At 48.0% G+C, this 19,494-nt stretch overlaps 1 protein-coding gene across 12 annotated transcripts in view; it reads left to right on the forward strand.

Moving 5' to 3' along the window:
• The window catches only part of LOC142560290 (alpha-(1,3)-fucosyltransferase C-like), a 35,421-nt gene that overhangs the window by 11,910 nt on the left and 4,017 nt on the right, over positions 1 to 19,494 (forward strand). For 2 of the 12 annotated variants that reach the window (XM_075672267.1, XM_075672269.1), the window contains 4 exons: positions 150 to 269; positions 8,723 to 8,812; positions 10,749 to 10,989; positions 19,041 to 19,423. In XM_075672267.1, the coding sequence (XP_075528382.1) occupies positions 10,909 to 10,989; positions 19,041 to 19,423 (464 nt within the window). In that variant the 5' untranslated portion in view covers positions 150 to 269; positions 8,723 to 8,812; positions 10,749 to 10,908. Of the gene's footprint in view, positions 1 to 149; positions 270 to 4,700; positions 4,927 to 6,216; positions 6,356 to 8,722; positions 8,813 to 10,748; positions 10,990 to 15,733; positions 15,939 to 19,040; positions 19,424 to 19,494 lie in introns of those variants that run through there. The other 10 variants (XM_075672270.1, XM_075672271.1, XM_075672268.1 and 7 more) reach the window with 9 other exon arrangements.

Here is a 19,494-nt window from a genome sequence, read left to right on the forward strand (position 1 = left end):
CTTTGTTTTTTTTTTTCCGGAGTTATTAAAGAGCCCCTCGCCAGGCTCCATTCATTGCATATTTTGAGTGTGCACACTAGAGGTTGTAAGTCGCCGTCGAGGCATTATTTTACCAAAATATTTTCTTAATCGCTTCATTTTTTTTTTAGGATATAGATGAAGTTGAACTGTGCTCTGACCATGGGCGCCAGGAAGCGAGCTTCACTGTCAACAGCCACACCATATGGTCTGTTCTAGGAACCCGGTGTAGAAGAGCGCGTCACATTTGCGTAAGGAACCCCTTCATTCCTTTTTTTTTTTTTGTACGTCTATTTGCGGCGCGACGCATTACCAGGGGTGGCATTGCGCGTTCCGCCTTGGATGATTAACCGAAGTCACGTGCCGTGCTCGGTGACGTTGCAAGCACTGGGTCTTGCGCGGAGGCATCTGTGCGTGTGACCTTGATTCTCTCGCTGGAAGCGCGGCTCCCCCGTTAGTAAGGAGAACGAGGTCTTCTGTTTGAAATTTCGATCGTTTTTTCGCGCCACGCAGCAGTTTAACATACTTTGACGCATGAAACGGTTTAGACCAAAAGTTCAATGTCGCGTAATGTTTTCTGGCACCACACCGCTCACGGCTCACTCACACTAAGCCAACTGGACACCGACTTCAGTCTGCTGACTGTCGGCGAGAGCGTTTTTTTCTCTCGTGTTGGCGCCGACACGAGCCGCTGCAGCGGCGGCGGCGACAGCAGCTAGCAGTAAAACCCCTCAAACTGCGTGAAGTAGTGACACACTCCTCCGCTATCGCTCAACTTCGTTTCTCCTCTCTTTCACACTCACTCCTCGATCGTGGCGCCGCCTACACCACTCGAACGTAGCAACGGCGCCAACATGCGCTCCTCGCCACTCGGTTGACGCTTCTCGAGCGAAAATGGCGCTTAAGCACGGCGCCTGGGCCCACGTGATGCTATTAGGCCAATAGCGACGTGGCGTCGGCCTCGGCCAGAGCGCGCGAGCAGGAGGCCGTATTCTTCAAAGCGTGGCGCTACTTTACGAAGTTTAAGGGGCTTTAGCTAGCAGCAGCAGGAACCGACGTGTGCTGGTTTGGGTACCTTGCCGACCACTTCCTGCACATTCTGTGCCGTTTTTCTTTTCTCCCCTAAAGCTTATGTCGTTTATTGCGACTGATACATTTATCGTCTTGGATCAAACTTCTGCGGCCGGCGCACTTGGCTGTTGCACCTGCTGTCGTTGCATAGTAACGTGCACAGAGCGTGTCGAATGCCTCAGTATGAAAACACCGCGTCATAATCACGTGCTGGGCCGACTTTTCTTCGCTTCACTTGTGTTACGTAATGCTCGCTCCTAGACCTTTCCTTCGTACATGCACCTAACGCTACGGAACTTAAGGCTGAAAGGCCGCCTGGGGTGCTATTCTGGAACGCGTTGAAATTGAACACATTTTAACTTGGTTGTCGCTGTGTGTATTAGGTTTGTAGTATTATGGACACTGTCAAATTTCGTTGTATTGAATCATTTTTGCAATGCAGGCGTTTTAAGCCAATCAGAGACGTTGTACTAGGCGTCGGGTACCGATCAGAGTTGCCGAGTAGACGAAGTCAATATTATGGAGAGAGAGATAAAACTTTGTTATGTCCTTGATGGGGTTAAGGGGTGTCGGGGGTCGGGAGACTAACCCCCAATCCCCCCCTTCCTCAGACGGCGGCCAGTCCTTGCTTTCTGGCGGCGTCTTTGGCCATCCGGACGGCCCAGAGCTGCTCCTCTGGGTCCAAGCTGAGCAGCAATGTCTCCCACTGCTCGGCCGTAGTTATGCGTGTTTTAGTGCGGGAGGTGTTGGTGGGTGAGGCTTTGGGGCATTGCCAGATAATATGATCGAGGTCAGCGCGGGCCTCGCACGCTTTGCAGAGTGGAGAGTATGCATCGGGGTACATGCTGTTGTAAAGCACGGGGTTCGGAAAAGTTCGTGTCTGAAGGAGTCGCCAAGTGGTAGATTGAGACTTATTCAGTGTTTTGTGTGCTGGGGGGTAGCGTAACCGCTCCCTGCGGTAGTGCAGGAGAATTTCTCTCAACGTGACCATTCGGTCCCGCGCGTGAACGCGATGCAGAACAGAGGGCTGGTCGGGATCGGAAGACGCAGGAGAAGGATGATGCGCCCAGTGTGCGAAAGCTCGGGCGGCATCGTGGGCGGCTTCGTTTCCAGCCAGACCCGAGTGACCAGGGGCCCAGATGATCTGCACGCGGCGTTGCCTTGAGGGAGGAGTGCCAGAGAGAATCTTCTGTGCTTGGGGTGCTATCAGTCCTCTTGTGTAGCTACGAATGGCCGTTTTTGAATCGCTGATGATGCAGTGTGCATTGGTAGCCGCGTAGGCCAAAGCGACGGCCGTTTCTTCTCCTACTTCGGCTTGCGTGGTGAACAGTGATGCGGCGGCGGCGAGGCGGTACTGCGAACCCGCGACTGCGACGACCGCCATGGCGTTTTGGTTGGGGTATTCTGCTGCGTCCACGTAGGTTACGTCAGCGGCTTGGTCGTAGTGCTTTTGTAGTCGTTTAGCTCGTTCTGCACGTCGCTCCGGATTGTGTTCAGGGTGCATATTGCGAGGTATGGGTGGGATAAGTTGAGCACGAATGTTTGGAGGGATGGGTACTTTTGGTCCGAATTGGGTGGTGTAGGTTATGCCTAGGGTGCCTAGAATGTGCCTGCCCGTGGTGGAATTGGCGAGTCGTGCGTATTGGCTAATACGCTGCGCTTCAATAAGCTCGTCTATAGTGTTGTGAATGCCGAGGGCGTCCAGTTTCTCGTTAGAGGTGGTGATTGGAAGATGTAGGGCTTGTTTATAGGCCCTCTTGATCATGGTGTTGAGTTTGAGCTTGTCATTTGCATTGAGGCTAAGGTACGGGGCGACATAGGTGATCCTGCTCAGGGCGTAGGCGGTTACCAGGCGTATAAGGTTGCTTTCTTTCATGCCGTGATGTCGATTTCCGATGCGTGCAATGAGGCGAGTGGTTTGGTGTACATGATTATCTAATTGCTTGAGTATCTCCGTGTTTCTGCCGTTTTGTTGGATGCGTAAGCCAAGGATACGAATGCTAGGTACAGTAGGTATGCGTTGCTGGTGCACGTGGAGTTCTATCTCGGGCGGGTGAGGGTCTGGACGTCGACCTCCCCAATTAGGCTTGTACAGAAGGAGCTCCGATTTCTGTGGGGAGCACGCCAGGCCGCGCGTTTCTACGTATGCAACGACCTCGTTGATGGCTTGCTGCAGCGTGTCTTGGATGTCCCCGTCGCTGCCCCCGGTGACCCACAGGGTGATATCGTCTGCGTAGAGGCTATGCTTGAGGTTGGGGATGCTAGCTAATGCAGGCGGTAGCCCGAGCAAGGCCACGTTGAACAGAAAAGGGGATAGAACCGATCCTTGCGGCGTGCCTTTGCTGCCGAAGTGAATAATTGGCGACTGCAACCCTCCGATGGTAATGGTGGCCGTAAGACCTGTAAGAAAATTCTTCACGTAGTTATATGCTCGATGTCCAACCTGGAGTTGTGCCAGTTGGTTCAGTATGGCCTCATGCGTGACGTTATCGAATGCCTTGGTTAGGTCTAGTCCCAAGATGGCTTTGGTGTCCAGCCTGGAGCTTTTGTCGTCATCGAAACTTTCTGCTCAAGATATCATGATTCAGCTCAAGCACCACATTATCAATATTATGGAAGAATCTTGGTGTTCAGAATAGCACTCGTGGAATACCAAATAGCCGGTAATCATTTCCAGCAGTAAGAAAATGCCTAATAAGGCACTAAATAAGAACCTAAGTTTACCTGTATTAGTACATTGCCCTTCTGCAATATCAGAAAAAAAAACAATATCAACTCTTAATGCGAGAAAGGCTTAGTACAAGTCAGACAAGAAGCAACACTGAAGACGCTTTGAAGCCTACACCAACTCCCTGTGACGTCACAGGTTCTAACCAGACTTCTACACTTTAGAAAAATAGAACGTATTGCAATTGCTCGTTTATGCTGTGAATGATTACAGTTACCAATTACTATCGAGCGAAAGTAATTCAGCAATTACTAAAATGCCATCGAGTTTTCTTTCACGTTCCTCTCCTTTCAACCTTTATAAACGTCGCAAAAGTACAGCAAATAGAATGAGCTGGCCTTGATATTTTCTAGCGTATTCTTTTCCCTGTCTGAATAGACGCCAGCGCCAGGCTGTTGTGTAGCGCGACCACTGACATTGAATTGTACTTCCCACTGAATTCAAACACTCAATGGTGCATGCGTCTGCTTTCTCATCTTGTGTCGTCAATAGAGTAACTAAGTACCTGTAATTGGTTACTGAAAAAAAAGTAATTCAATTTTAATGAACCTTAGGTAGCAAAAAATAACGTAATTGATCAATTATAAAACTACAAAATTACAGTATAAATCAAAATGTATGTGTTATCAGCTAATTAGTTACGTAAAATTCTGATTCTGACAGCGTCAGCCTGACCCTCGTTATTTATTTTCTTTTCTTTCGGTAAATATCAGCTACATTGCATTCTAGAATATCGGAACATTGAGGTTGTCAGCTTTCAATTTTTTTTAAGAGAACCATAACCAGTGTGTCGGAACGGAACGAAAAGAAAAACGAAAAAACAACGATATTTTTTGGCCGGAACGAAGACCTAACTCAAACGCTTTTTTTTTTTTTTTTTCAGAGTGGAACCGAAATATCTTTTGTTCGTTTTCGATTCAAGAGGAAAGTCGTTAGTTTGAACCAGCGCTTGTCGTCGGCTGTTTCAGATTGCCAGTTCTTTCAGATTGCTCAGTGTCTTGAGTCGGAGGAAAAGTAATTCCTCTTCCTCCGACTCAAGGCACTGAGCATGATCTCAGAATTCATAATTCACTTATGAAGAAAAATAAATACTAACTTCTTATCGTTGCTTTGCTTAGAAATTTTTTTCATTCGAACCAAAACCGTTATGAACCGTTACGGATTTTTTTTTCGTTTTCCTTCCGGAGCAGAACTGGAACGGAATTTTTTTCAGCGGAACGAAGCTAAAACCAGAACGAAAAACATTTCCTTTCGACACCTTGTCCACAGCGGCTGAAATGGAAAAACAGAAAAGTACTGTCACAACGTTTTGCTGAGATTGTTCGATTTCGCTGGACATTCACCGGTGTGCACCGGTGCGATTTGGCAAATTTGCTCAGTCTTGGGCAGAGCATTGATTAGGGCTTTGTTCGTGCCACCACGATTTAAGTATGCGGTATGCAGCTTGGCTTGCTCACTCGAAAGTTGCAGCAGGTGCTTTTCAGGGCTGGATGCTGCCCCATTATGCTCTAGTTATGTCGCTCCTCGCACTGTGCAAAGAATGCGTGTTGTTAATGGTTCTTCAATACCTTCGTAGACTCAAGTGTGTCACGGAAATGTTCCCACCCTGTAACCGCGATTTTGCGAACGTGGCCCGTTTTCACCCAGAAAACAGGCGTTATCTAGACAGGATAATGGTGGCTACCTCTTCGTCAGAGTCGCACCGATACTTTGGACGAAGGCCGCAGCCGGCTAGGTTAGATCAGTGTGCTTCTGGGGGGGTTTCAGGGGCGGGTGTGGTAGTTGGGATAGTTGGTGTCATTTGCCAATCTGAGGTCTGTGGTGTCTGCTTTTGACTCGAGGGAGCGTAGCCCTCATTGGGTGGTAGCTGCTGACTGGCGCAGCCTCTTCTGTTGCGACTTGCTGTGTTTCACTTTTTTGAGGTACCGAAGAAGCAGACTTGCGGGATGTCCACCTACTATGAGAAGTGGTAGGCTCCAGGCTGACTGACTGCAGGCGCTGTCTGCTTCCCCCCCCCCCTCCTCCGGCTTTCGTCTGCAGCTTGTGATCCACTTCTTGCCATGCTGCTGCTCTTCGAGTGCAAGGAGGCTTGCAAAGAGCAGCTTGCTGCTTGTCCAGCCGCTCCGTTTGATGCAGAACGTCTGCTAAGGTCACTCTCAGTTCTTTGACAGATTCCGTCATCGTTTCAGTGCGATGTCTCGATCTACTGCGGTGGCTACGTTTTCATTTTCGATTATCCAGGCGCTGCTTCCGTATATCTCTTCATTGTTGATGGAAAGGTCGCAGAAGTGTTTTGCTTGCGTGAACAGCTTTTTCTGTCTGTATTGTGCAGCATAGCCACTTGACTTTCGTCCGGTGTATTCGCATTTGTGGGAGGTGCAGCACGACTGTGCAGCGATCGGCTAAGCGGTCGCCTGTCCATAGGCTTCTTCACTTCTTTTTTGCGACAAGCCTTTTTTGGCTATTTTGGGTCCGTTTCAAGGTGTCCACCTTCACCGTAAACGTACAATGAAAAAGCCGCGGTGGTGAAATCTTCAGGTTCGTGTTCCGTGCCCCACTTTGTGTAGACAGGTGGGTGCGTGCATATGTCTTGTTTGTAGCCAGTGCCGTAGCATCTAATGCAGACTAACATTATGGGTACGTACAGTGACACAGGCGTCATCCAGCTGCAGTACTTCACAATACAGTGACTCGTAGACGTCGGTGAAATGAGCAGTACCATTTGGCTTTTACCCACTGCACATGCTGCTAGTATTGTCGCTCCTTCCGAGTCTTCTGAGTCCAATACTTCCACTAGCGACTCGTGTGTTTCTACTAGCATGTTACGCACTATGCCTTGAAACATGCCTTTGCCGGTCCGTTGGTACGTACTGACTTCCAGAGAATCATACACTGGCAATCGAAGTTCTGCGAGTTGGCGTGTTATAGCTTGTAAGTGGTTATGGTAGCGGTGTTGAAAGTTTCAGTAGGTCAGGTTGGGCTGTGTGAGTTGCGACCATCTCGTATAGGCTGTCATAATTTATGCTCGACATGGCCTTCCTGGCTCTGGACAGTACAAAGGGCACGTGTTCTTCTAGCCTTCGTCGTTCTTGCAGACGTGGCGGACGCCCAGATGCCTTTGTATAATGCATTTTGGTTGCATGCAGACCAGCTGGCTTGAATGCCACGCAGAACGATGTTTTTTTTCTTCACGCTCGGGAGGATCGTTTGAAACGTTACCGGAAATACCACGAGCCGCTGTCGTCGCTCTTGCACCAGAGGGTATGCCGTTGACTTCCACTGGCCTTGACATTGACATGGTCTGATTGATTGGCGAAACTCAAGCAATATTCGATGCACGCGTCACACCCAAACCTTCGTTTTCCACCTTGTTCTGGGCATCGCTGTGGCACTGCATTGAAAGTGCTCAGAGGAAATGGACAACACGATAGAGGGCAAAGTTGGTCGAGGATTAAAGTTACTGTATATGCTCCTGGCAGCAGCACACGTGCATAGAAGTCCGCCTTCTTGTACTTGAACCATAATTATGAGCAAAGCCACGCCTCATGCTTCAAAGGGCTAGAACCAGTGCAACATAGTAGAAGAAACGTGTCTCCCTCACATAACAGCCTTAGTCCGCAATTCATCGGTACTACAAAGGCCACAACTGCAAAAAAAATTGTTTTTTCTTTTTACTTTTTTATGAACACTAAAGGTGTGTAAATAGTAATTATGGAGTACTATTTGAACAGTGCCAGGAGTAAATCGAGTTGAATGGATCACTTTTCGAATAGTCTTCAAATAGTGAACAGCCGTTTTCACAATTCTATAGATCATGCTCGCATCCTAAAATTCTAGAATTCATGCCGTTAACAAGTCTTCGTCATTACATTCCGCGTTATAAAGCGTTAATCTTTAAAAAGCGGCACTGGAGCATTAGGAACAAATGAGCAATTTGTCCGCGTACATAGGACTCTTCGTTGAGTGCGAATGATCGTTGTATAGACGCTAAAGTCTGGCTGCTTGAAGGACTTAGCTTGCTCTATAGCGTAAGTTAATAATAATAATAATAATAATAATAATAATAATAATAATAATAATAATAATCACTTTATTTGCATCTGAAATACACGATGCCGGAGGCCTACAGAAACAGCTGTCGCATTGCAGCTTGACAAGGCCGCAGGCCCCCGCACTGGCAACTTCACGTAGCAGTCAGCAAATTATATATGAGTTATAATCAGCTCTCACTGAAATCCATGCATACAAAAAATAAAACTCATTCTATATTCAGACATCGTTATACAAATTATGTTATACAATTTGAAGTTATACAATTATGAAGTACAAACATTCAGCTTTCAAGTTCTCAAGTAAGTTCTCATGTCCATGCCTACACTGTGCCTGAGTGGATAAAATTTACCGTATTTTCTCTCTAATTTCATGCTTGATTGCGCATGGTTGACGTTCTGAAATATTCGAAAACGATTCGAAAAATTTTCGTACTTACGAATAGGGACTATCCGATTCGGTCTTATGTCAATTATTCAATATTTTCGAATATTCGCGCAACTCTTAACAATGCTGTCTACTTCGTTAAATCGAGGCTTCCCTGGCCTCGATTTAGCGAAGTCGATGGGACCTGAGAGTTGCGTCGGTAAAACAAGTACTTCCTAGAACACTTACAACCCTCGTTCGAATGGCGCAATAATTAGTCCAGAGCGAATAAAACATCTCTGCCTCTATCGACATTGCAGGAACAAGGCCGGACTGGAAAAAGAAAATTCTGGGGTTTTCCATGCCGAAACCACTTTCTGATTATGAGGCATGCCGTAGTAGAGGTCTCGGAAATGTTGAGCACCTGGGGTTCTTTAACGTGCACCTAAATCTAAGTACACGCTTGTTTTCGCCTCCATCGAAATGCAGCCGCAGTGGCCGGGATTCGATGCCGCGACCTCGTGCTCAGCAGCCCAACACCATACCCACTGAGCAACCACGGCGGGTAGGACTGGAAAGGTAACGCGCTTTGCATTCTGAGAAACAGGTTTCCCGTGACGTGTTCTTTTTTTCTCGTCCGCCTATTTTTTCTCGAAACTTGTCTTTAAACTAGGCAGATGTTCACGTCACTTGGTTCCTCGGAGAGAGAGAGAGAGAGAGAGAGAAGAATACAGGAAGGCAGGGATGTTAACCAGTCAATAGTCTGGTTGGCTACCCTACACTGGGGGAAGGGAGAAGGGGAAGAGAAAGAAGGGAGAGAGAAGGTGTAGATACGTGTACGGACAGCACTTCAGTTGAAGTCGCTCGAGCAAACCAGAAGTTCTGAGAACACACAAAAGTGCCTTCACTGCCTTCTGAGCCGATGATCGGTCGGGACGGTGCTCTAATATTGTCTGTTCACTCAGAGAACGATCGTCTAGTTTCCTCAATGTGTCGGACAAATACTGTCTTTTTGCTTGAAATTGAGGGCAATGGCACAATATGTGGTCAATGTTCTCCTCGCATGCGCAAACGTCACATGCAGGACTATCAGCCATTCCAATTAGTGCTGAGTAGGCATTCGTGAAGGCCACTCCAAGCCATAACCGACACAGAAGAGACGCTTCACGCCGGTGCACACCGGCTGGAGGTCTGAGTTGAAGTGATGGGTTTTTTAACGCGTTACAGGCTCTATAAGTGTTTGTCGAGAAATCGAAAGTAATTCGCTGAATGGATTTTTTTGTAAGATTGGAGTTCGTTAAATTTAGGTATGACTGCAACCAAATATTATTATGTCTATGCTATAGACATATCTTCAATAGCGTACCAGTTCAGAGTCAGCGCCGTGTCGTCGCTTTTACCTTCCTTTTGTCCGCGTCTTGTGCTGCGCTGTTACGAACCTTACAATGCGTTCGTTCCAACTTTGCACAGAACTCTGCGTCCCATTGCTAAGACTAAGAGCACGAAAACCAGGCAGAGGTGCAGCTGGACGTATCACAGGGCAGGCTATTGAGCGCCATCTCACTGAGTTCATCGCGCCGCTAATACTACCGAAAATCCCAAGCATCTACTCTGCGTTTTAGTTCGTGGAATTCTGGCAGACAATGTGATGTCATTCTAGCTACTTTAGCTTCACAGCACTACGCTATATAATAGTAGTAAAGGCCGCGATAAAAGTAAATCGCACGAAGTCAGGGACTGCGCACTATAGCGCCGAACGCGATTGAGATCACGCGTTGCATCATTACGTGGACGCGTGAACAGTTGTGAGCAAACGACACCCTAAGCTTCATATTACTTAGGTGACTTAGTTCGTGTCCAGGAACGCATACAGTGCCGCCCACTGCTGTGTAGAGCGCGCGAACGGCCGGCTTTACTTTGCGGGACGACACCTGGCGACGGTTGCTGGAGCCGAGATAGCGTGCCCAGAAGCATGCGCAGCCTGATGAACATGCAAATTTGCGCGTGTTGCATGTAACCAGCGGTCATGCTCGTAAGCGCCTTTGTTATCTCGCACAGTCCTGGAGCGCGGTTCATTTGTTGCGAAAGGACCGGCGCACGTTATCAGCCCACGCGCTCCATTCTGTGACACTGGCCGTGCCGCAAGCGCCCTCAGACCGAGTGCAGATTAAACAAAAGCGCTTTGCAACTTCACCACTCGTCAAAAGCAGTTCTGCAGGTTCTGCATGTCTGTTAGGCCGCGCATGCTTCTGGGCACACTATCTCGGACCCAGCAACTGCCGCCAGGTGTCACCCTGCAGAGCAAAGCCGGCCGCTCGCGCGCTCTACACAGCAATGAACGGCACTGTACAATACCGCCGCCTTCGACGTCCGTCAAGTAAAGGTGCATGTGCGGCGTGATGACACTGCCGAATAAGGCGATCATGGTGACATTTGCTACGCAGCGCCGGTTAGGAAAGTGCGTTGCCAGGCGCTACGCCACCAGAGTGTTTCAACCGCTTTTTCTTTTTTTCAGAAGTGCGGGTCTCACAACTCCAGAGTTCACCGAGACCAAAAGCCCCCATGCCACACCATAACTACCGCACGGCTTTTCGCCAACACTGAACCCACTGCTGAGACCACACAACCAGTGTTGGACAACGCTCGGTCGGCATGAGCCAGAGATAAAACGTACCATGGGGTCACTTGGTGCCACCGTCGCGCCTTCTCAAAAGTCTCTAAACGGTTCTGTCCTTAAGCACGAAGGAGCTGTTCAAGTGAGTGTCACCCGAGGGATTTAGGCGCACGCGTGAGACCCGTAGGTTACGTGCACCTTACAGAAGCGCTAGGATCTAAAGTGGACGGAAGCAGATCAGCAGTCGAGATAACCAAGAAACGTTTAGAGTATTGATGAAAAAAAGCAGGATAGAGATTGATGCGATCGGATTCGTTACAGGCATAGGCAGCGGTACAAGTTTTGAGGAAGAGATAAAGGATAAAGGAGATGTATACGAAATGCTACACTAAAAAGCATGTATAGCGTACATGAATAACTCTAACAGGTTAGTTTAATATTCATCCCCGCCCCGTTTCATAGGGGATGCCAATAAATCATCATCATCATCATCACTTACGGAATGTTTCCCGCTCCCGAATAGCTTCCGGCGTGCGCAGCCAGCAAAATCATACCCTTCGAGATCTGGCTCTGTTATCCGGAGAAAGCCGTCGCCGGCGCGCAGATTTGCACGCCACCTATTCAGTGCAGTACCGCTGCTGCAGTATCGCGGCGGCTACGCCTGGTGTCAACTAATCAGTAACGAGAGCCGACCGCGTGTTCCAGAGACGCAAGGAGGGTTTGCCCTTTGTACGCCGCAAATACTACTTTGAAGCTTCCATTCCGTGGGGCCGCGCGATGGGCGGTCAGTGGTGGGCGATGTCACAGATATTCTGGTAGTAGTAGCTTGTTATTGGTCTTTTGAACATATTTAAACGGTAAAATACTAACAGAAAGAATCCCCACAGTATAATGCTGAAATGGAATCTCCTGTTATTAAATACGTGAGTCATATGAATAATAACAGCTTACAAGCAGTTTCATACGATCTCGACCGGGTGAGGTGGGTCTTCACCGCAAGAATCGGGAAACCACGACGAAGCCGGGCATCGTGATGAAAAAAGGGTAGAAAAGAATGTATTCACTTCATTGGTACTTGGTTGTGACTCTAATCCGAGTCTCGAGCGGTTCTAATTAACAAGGGGGCCAGGACGGCCTTAACTAATCTCTTGTGGTGTTGTGGTCGAAGACGTCGTCTTGGGGAAGTATTAGTGCTTTCGTCAGGTTCTGTCGTCGACGAGCTCCTGCCCTTCGGTTTTTTTTCCCCTTCGCCCTTCCCTTTGTGTCAGCTCGGGGAATAAAATGGATAGCGCTGTTTCAGAGAAAAGGGAAATTACGTCGACATAGGGACGCCCGCTTCAACGTTTCTCACACTTCACATGTCGATCATACGGGGGCCAAGACGGCCTTAATTACCTCTTGCGGTCTTGCGGTCATCGTCGTCTTCTTGGGGAGCCTGTGAAAGTATAAGTGCTTTCGTCAGGTTATGCCGTCGACGAGCCCCTGCCCTTCCGGTTTTTTTCCCTTCGTCCTTCCCTTTGTGTCAGCTCGGGGAATAAAAGGGATGACGCTATTTCGGAGAAGAGGGCAATTATGTCGACATAGGGACGCCCGCTTGAACGCTTCTCACACTTGACAGGTCGATGTCCAGGCTTATCGTAACAGCCTTTTCTGGGACGAGGCAAATCACCTTGTCATTGAAACGTACGCCTCAATGTCTCTTACGCTTGACAGGTCGATCATAAGTCGTAGTAGTAGTTTCATGTACAGCAAAATAAGTAAAAAGGGTGAATGGAGAAAAAGAATCTAATCACAACTAGCTCAAACAAATAACTGGGGGTGAATGGAAAAGTAAAAGGTAGAAGTGATTTATGAGGATGCACAACCTCTATTTTATATATCGGTACAGAGAACACAAAAAGAGAACGAAATGGCACACGTTCGATAGCAACAGGGAACGAGTTAAACAGCTTTAAACCAGCAAACTCGACAGTCTGCTGTTTGCAGTTGCTACGAATCATAGTGAATAGCACCTTATAAATAAAGCAAATCCTTTATCACTTGCGTTAACTGTATAGCAGATTCACACCAATACTAAACGATCGCTTAGGGCTAGATAATATGTAAAAACTATAATGATTCTCCCATCTGGTTGGCTGACGCTATACACCCACAGTTCTTTGCGGCATTGCGCGTAGCTTCGCACGTGATCTTACTGACGCAGCTTCCCACCGCGCTGGTCTTCCAACATGGCGGCTCGGATGACGTCAGGGCAAGCCATCTGGTATGGTCAGTGACAGGCCAAGAATTCTCTATATTAGGTGACCGGTAAAGGGTCTCCAAGGGAATGTCAAGGCAATGCCGTCATGGGAAAGCTGTTGCGTTCAAGATATCCCGAAGTTTGTTCATGTATCGCTACAGTAAGCTCACTGTTATGTTAGCTTGAGGCGGGACGTTTTTCCTTTTCGGGAAACTTCCCGCCGCGGCCTCAGCATTTCAAGCTCCGTGTCGGCTCCATCAGAGTGCGCCAGCTGCTCTATCGTATCCGCGTAGAAGAAACGTGTTTCCTTCGCATACAAACAGCCTTAGCCCGCACTTCATTGGTATTACAAAAGCCACAACAGCCCAACAAAAAATTAATATTTTTTTTTACTTTTGAATGAGTTCTAAGGGTGTGTAAATAATAATTTTTGAGACCGAATGAAACACTATTCGAAAAGTGCCAGAAGTGAATCGAATTGAATCGATTACTTTTCGAATAACTTTCAAATAGCGAACAGCCGTTTTCCCAATTTTTATAGAACAATGTTCGCATCCTAGAATTGATGCCGTTAACAAGTTTTCGTCGTTACATATCGCGTTATGAAGCGTTGATCATTAAAAGAGGCCAATGGAGCATTGGGAACAAATGAGCAATTTGTCCGCGTGCATAGGACTCCTCGTAGAGTGCGAACGATCGTTGTATGGGCGGTAAAGTCTGGCTGCTTGAGGGATGTAGCCTGAGCTACAACGTAAGTTCTCATGTTCATGCCTATACTAGGCCTGAGTGGACAAAATTTGCCGTATTTTCTCTCTAATGTCATGCTTGATTGCGCATGGTTGACGTTCTGAAATATTCGAAAATGATTCGAAAACATATTCGCATTTACGAATAGCGACTATTCCACTCGAAACCGAATCGAATGGGGCACTATTCGACTCGGTCATGTGTCGATTATTCGACGGTTTCGAATGATCACACACACACCTCTTAGGAATACTGCCGACTTCGTTATATCGAGGTTTACCTGACCTCAATTTAGCGAACTCGACGGGACGGGGAAATTATGTCGGTAAATCAAGTACTTCGTAGAACACTTGGAACAGTCGTTCGAATGCCACAGTCATTATTCAAGAGCGAATAAAATATATCTGCCTCTATCGACATTGCAGGAACAGGGCTGGACAGGAAAGGTAACGCGCTTTGCATTCTGAGTAAAACAGGTTTCCCGTGACGTGTTTTTTGGCCCCTAATTTATGTCGAAACTCCTCTTTAAACCAGGAGAGACGTTGACGTCACTTGGTTCCTCCAAAGTTTTAACGCGTTACAGGCTGTATATAAATGACTGTCGAGAAATCGAGAGCAATTCGCTAAATGGAATTTTTTGTGAGATTGGGTTTCGTTAAACGGAGGTATGACTGTAACGAAAAAAATTGCGCGAGAAAAAGGGTGCTTTGTACCACTTCATTTAAAAGCTACAAGCGAATTCGTGGCGAGTAGTACTCCTCATTTCGGCCAATGAACAAATTCAGTTTTTTCAAATAACGCGTTGCAGTATAGCGGGCAAGCGCTTGCTCGAAATAGAAGTTAACAGGGAACGCTTCGAAGACGCTGAGCCACCGTCCAAGTTCGGGAGAAAGAAAGAAAAAAATATCTTCCGAGAACATCTGTGTTTGTCTCCCATTACGAGACGCCCCGTGCCGCTCTTTCAGCAAGGGTGTTCACGAAGGCGAGCACTCCAAACTACTGTTTCGAACAATTCTTATCAATAATTGCCACTCTGCCTACAACTGTTGGCGCTCCCACGGGCCGTGATGACGGATAGCAGGTTATCTTTTGCAACAGCTTGCTTATCAGTCGTTGACTGAGCCGTACGACGGGCATCGGTAAGTTTGTACGTGGCGGAGCGGTATATGCATAAGGCGCGCGGATTTCCGAGGCGTTCGTTATACCGAGCTCTGCAGAATATTCCCATTTTATATACTTTGCAGCCGCAGCCAGCGCACGTCGTTCTGCGTGACCGATAGAACGTGAAGGAAAAACGCTGCGCCATTGAAGGGGAAAGCTCAAGCAACGCAATGTGGTTGCTAGCCTATATACGCCTAGCAAACTTGCCGGCTTCAATTCGTGAATTGTAAAAGGTGCCCTGAAACTAATTAGTTATAAATCAAAACCTAGCTAACGAAACTTTGTTCATTGGTCAATAGTGGATTTTCTTTTATTTATTGTTCGGCTAACGTCCGTCTCGTCGAACTATCCACTTCGAAAACTAAAATTGTGCTATCTGCCAAAGCCAATATATTTTTTTATTATTATCCACAGTCCTAAAAGGCTTAAAACACATGGAATAGACGGTACGAGTGACTCTTGCGCAGATCCTCCGATAAAAGTATCGCGCGTACGCGACTATGCAAGGCTCCTCCAATTCCGAAGCGTAGTAGGTGCGAAGGAGGGCTTGTCCCTATCTGTCAAACTCCGCGAACGAACCGAGAACAACACATATCGTTATCGCGCGACCGTCACCGTGCCGATCGCTATGGCAAACCGTGCCCTCCACACTACCTCTCTCTCTCTCTCTCTCTCTCTCTCTCCTGTGAGAACCTACGGAGTGTCGCCTGACTGCGCCGGATAAACACGTTCTGCGCAAGCTGCAAGCGATGTGATGCGGCTGTGAGCTCCGGCCAGCATGGATATGGATGGCTGCAGCGAGGAAGCCTCTTAAAAGTTCGACGCAATATATTTCACCGCCTCGCGAATGCGCGTTAAACCAAGTTTCCTTTGATGTTAGGTGGTTTCCGGTGGCCGGCGTTTGTGTTTATTTTTTTTTCCTTGAGTCACCGTGCGTGGTCGAGGTAAGTGCGTGCCATTTTAAATGCGCATACCTGGCCCAGACGACGGAATACGTTTCCGTTTCAACGATAACCTATTTCCTTTTTTTTTTTTCGCGCTTCTTCAGGACAGCGACTTGCTTCGTAGCGATGCGTTTCGCTCGATTCTGTGCCTCTCGCATTATACGCCGTTGCCGGTAGGCGGGTCTCACTGACAACGCGGATGGAGCGCCCCTCTGACCGTAGACGCAGTGCAAAACGCGCAAGAAAAAGAAAAAATATTCGCACGGTCTTTTAGGTTATTCCTGATACGACTTGAAGGCCGCACGACGTACACATTCCCGTTCATTCGCTTAGCTTATTCGCTTAGCCATCCCTCTGAATTCGCTTGCTCGTCCTCTTAATTCGCTTATAGTCGTCCCCCCTCGCAGCCGTACATACTTACTGGAAGTTTGACGGGGCAAATCTCCAAACTGGCGCCATTCTGGAAATTAATTCCAAGTGGATACGCCTTTCAAACTAACCGGCTGCAATTCGTAAGTTGCAATATGTGCTTTGAGCTGATTAACTCAAAATATCGTTAGTGGATTTTAGTTAATTAGTTCAATATGTGTTTCAGTTTCTCGTGCATGTAATTTCCGCCTCTCAGAATAACCCGGCTCGAGGACTAGAATTATATTATCTGCAACCAGGCCATCTTTACATATTTCACAGAACTTCAATATGATCAACCTGCATTTTGAATCATTTCATCGCTCAGATTATTTTCATTCAGGTTTTGTATTGATGTATGGTTTCATTGTCGAGTCGATAAGTGGTCATTGCAATATCCCCGTCGGCGTTGCAATTGGCGAGGCGGCTCAGAGAGCGCAGGTGGACAACCTAAAACCCAGAGTTATTTCAATGCCCACAAGGTCCGCAGGGCGTAACAGCAGGGGTGGGTACGCATCAAGCAATATCTTATCTATGCTATATAATATATATGTTATCTAATCAGCCTGTCGCCATATGTCGCAACAGCGGAATGTTAAAGTCGGGTTCCTGCTCTCCGTTCTTATAAATGAAGTGTCGCAAATTATCAGGAGTGAACAAATACGAAAGCTTTTGGAGTAATATGCAGAAGCAAAACTAGTGATGCAAGCTTTCTTTTCGATTTTTTTGGCAGTAGCCTACGGCACAACCTCTGACTTTTCCTTGTAGTCTCTCAGTGTTTTTCGCATTCAAGTAGCAGTTGTCCCTCTTACGCTCCACATTGTGATGTTTTCCTTGCAACCGGTTATTTTACATGTGTCTATGGCACTTAAGTCCTTCAGCACTTTTTCTTTTTGTAACAACTTCTGATTTATTTATTTTTTCAGCGACCGTTTACGTAGCGTTCTTGGAAAGCTGCCCATACAGCAGCTATTCTGTCTGGAAAAGCTTGTTTGCAACCAAATTAAAAAGTTGCTTAGAGGCTATTCATGCAGTTTGTTTAATGACAATGCTGTTATGCTTAAAGGTGACCCTTTGTCGACTGATTGTCAGCTCTCTATTTCACTGCGAAGCTGTATTACCGTCGAAAGAAATTTTCGTGTCGTAAGCAAAAAACTCCCCATACGTGGGCCGATCCCAAGATAGTGCAATGCCAGGCCGACCCGCTGCGAAGGTGAAGCAGGCGTCAAGCACTCCCCATACGTGGACCGATCCCTGAGATAGTGCAATGCCGGGCCAACCCACAGCGGAGGTGAAGCAGGCGTTAAGCACTCCCCATACGTGGGTCGATCCCTGAGATAGTGCAATGCCGGGCCGACCCACGGCGGAGGTGAAGCAGGCGTTAAGCACTCCCCGTACGTGGGTCGATCCCTGAGATAGTGCAATGCCGGGCCGACCCACGGCGGAGGTGAAGCAGGCGTTAAGCACTCCCCGTACGTGGGTCGATCCCTGAGATAGTGCAATGCCGGGCCGACCCACGGCGGAGGTGAAGCGGGCGTCAAGCACTCCCCATACGTGGGTCGATCCCTGAGATAGTGCAATGCCGGGCCGACCCACGGCGGAGGTGAAGCAGGCGTTAAGCACTCCCCGTACGTGGGTCGATCCCTGAGATAGTGCAATGCCGGGCCGACCCACGGCGGAGGTGAAGCGGGCGTCAAGCACTCCCCATACGTGGCCCGATCCCGAACATAGTTCAATGCCGGCGGACCGGTGGCGGAGGTGCAGTTGGTCATTAAGGGGCCCACATACACAGCTTCGCTGACCATGCTTCTTCACAGAGTGGAAGGACACTGAGTTTTTGGGACCCGCCGTGGTTGCTCAGTAGCTATGGTGTTGGGTTGCTGAGCACGAGGTCGCGGGATCGTACCCCGGCCACGGCGGCCGCATTCCGATGGGGACGAAATGCGGAAACACCCGTGTACTTCGATTTAGGTGCACGTTAATGAACCCCAGGTGGCCAAAATTTCCGGAGTCCTCCACTACGGCGTGCCCCATAATCAGAAAGTGGTTTTGGCAGGTAAAACTTCGTAATTTAATTTAAATTTAATTTTGAGTTTTTTGGACAAGTCTCTACATAACTACACCGAAACAAATACTGCTACATAGATGTGCGTCTGTGATCGTATATTCAATATCTCATTCTATATTCCATACCTACTACTCGTATGCGATTCATGTTCTAAAATGTTGATATGCGCCCTCCTGTACTTTTTATCAGCAGAGATGAACTATGCGCATACGGTGCATTCTAATGGCGCCAAAGACTGAACTGAGAAGATTTTTAGAAAATTTGCTGCGCCAGAACGACCCGATGTTTCCAACACTTCTTGTTTGCCGTTCATCGCTGTTTTACTATTTAGTATAGTATCCAAAATCACCAAAACTACCGCGCGCCGCCGGATCTCGGAGGACATGCTTAATATCTCAGGGTCGCCCTTCATTTCAATCCTGCGCACTACTGCTGTTGGTGACGGCGTAATGAGCTCCCGCCACCAGCCTTTCTGCTCGCGCCTACGCCACCAGCTATCTCGAAATGGTGATTCCTTTTAAGGATAGGTTATATATATCTCGTCAAGTGGAACTGCGAGTCCCCTCCCTCGTCACCCCCCCCCCCCTCTAACCACCATTATCCGCTCTTTAACTGTTTGCTTGCAGGCTTCCATGGTTCCTGGCACGTCGGTACGCTTACGTTGCTACGCCGGCACCTGCCTCATCTGCGTTTCGCTCGCTGCCGTCTTTGTTTTCTACGGCGGCGACCAAACGTTAGCCAACAAACGCCACGCGTGGTTCCCGAAAGCCAACCCCGCGAACGGCACCACCGACACGCAGAGGCAGCAGCAAAGAAAGCCGGTCACTATCTTGTTCTGGACCGCGGTGTTCGACTCGCAGTCCAAGATGGTGTCCGGTGCCGATAGCGGGCTCGTATCCTACAACAGCTGCAGCGTCCCTTGCTTCCTGACCCGGGACAGGGCTCTGATAAGATCGGCGGACGCCGTCGTGATACACGACAGGGACGCCAATGGAAGAGACCTTCCCAGGTAATAGAGTGCAATTCCGAGGCGCGATTTCATTAAACGCTAAAGGTGCGTTCACACACGTGGCAGACTCG

This window comes from Dermacentor variabilis, chromosome 10 (genome assembly GCF_050947875.1).
Source record: "Dermacentor variabilis isolate Ectoservices chromosome 10, ASM5094787v1, whole genome shotgun sequence".
Taxonomy (NCBI): Eukaryota; Metazoa; Arthropoda; class Arachnida; order Ixodida; family Ixodidae; genus Dermacentor; species Dermacentor variabilis.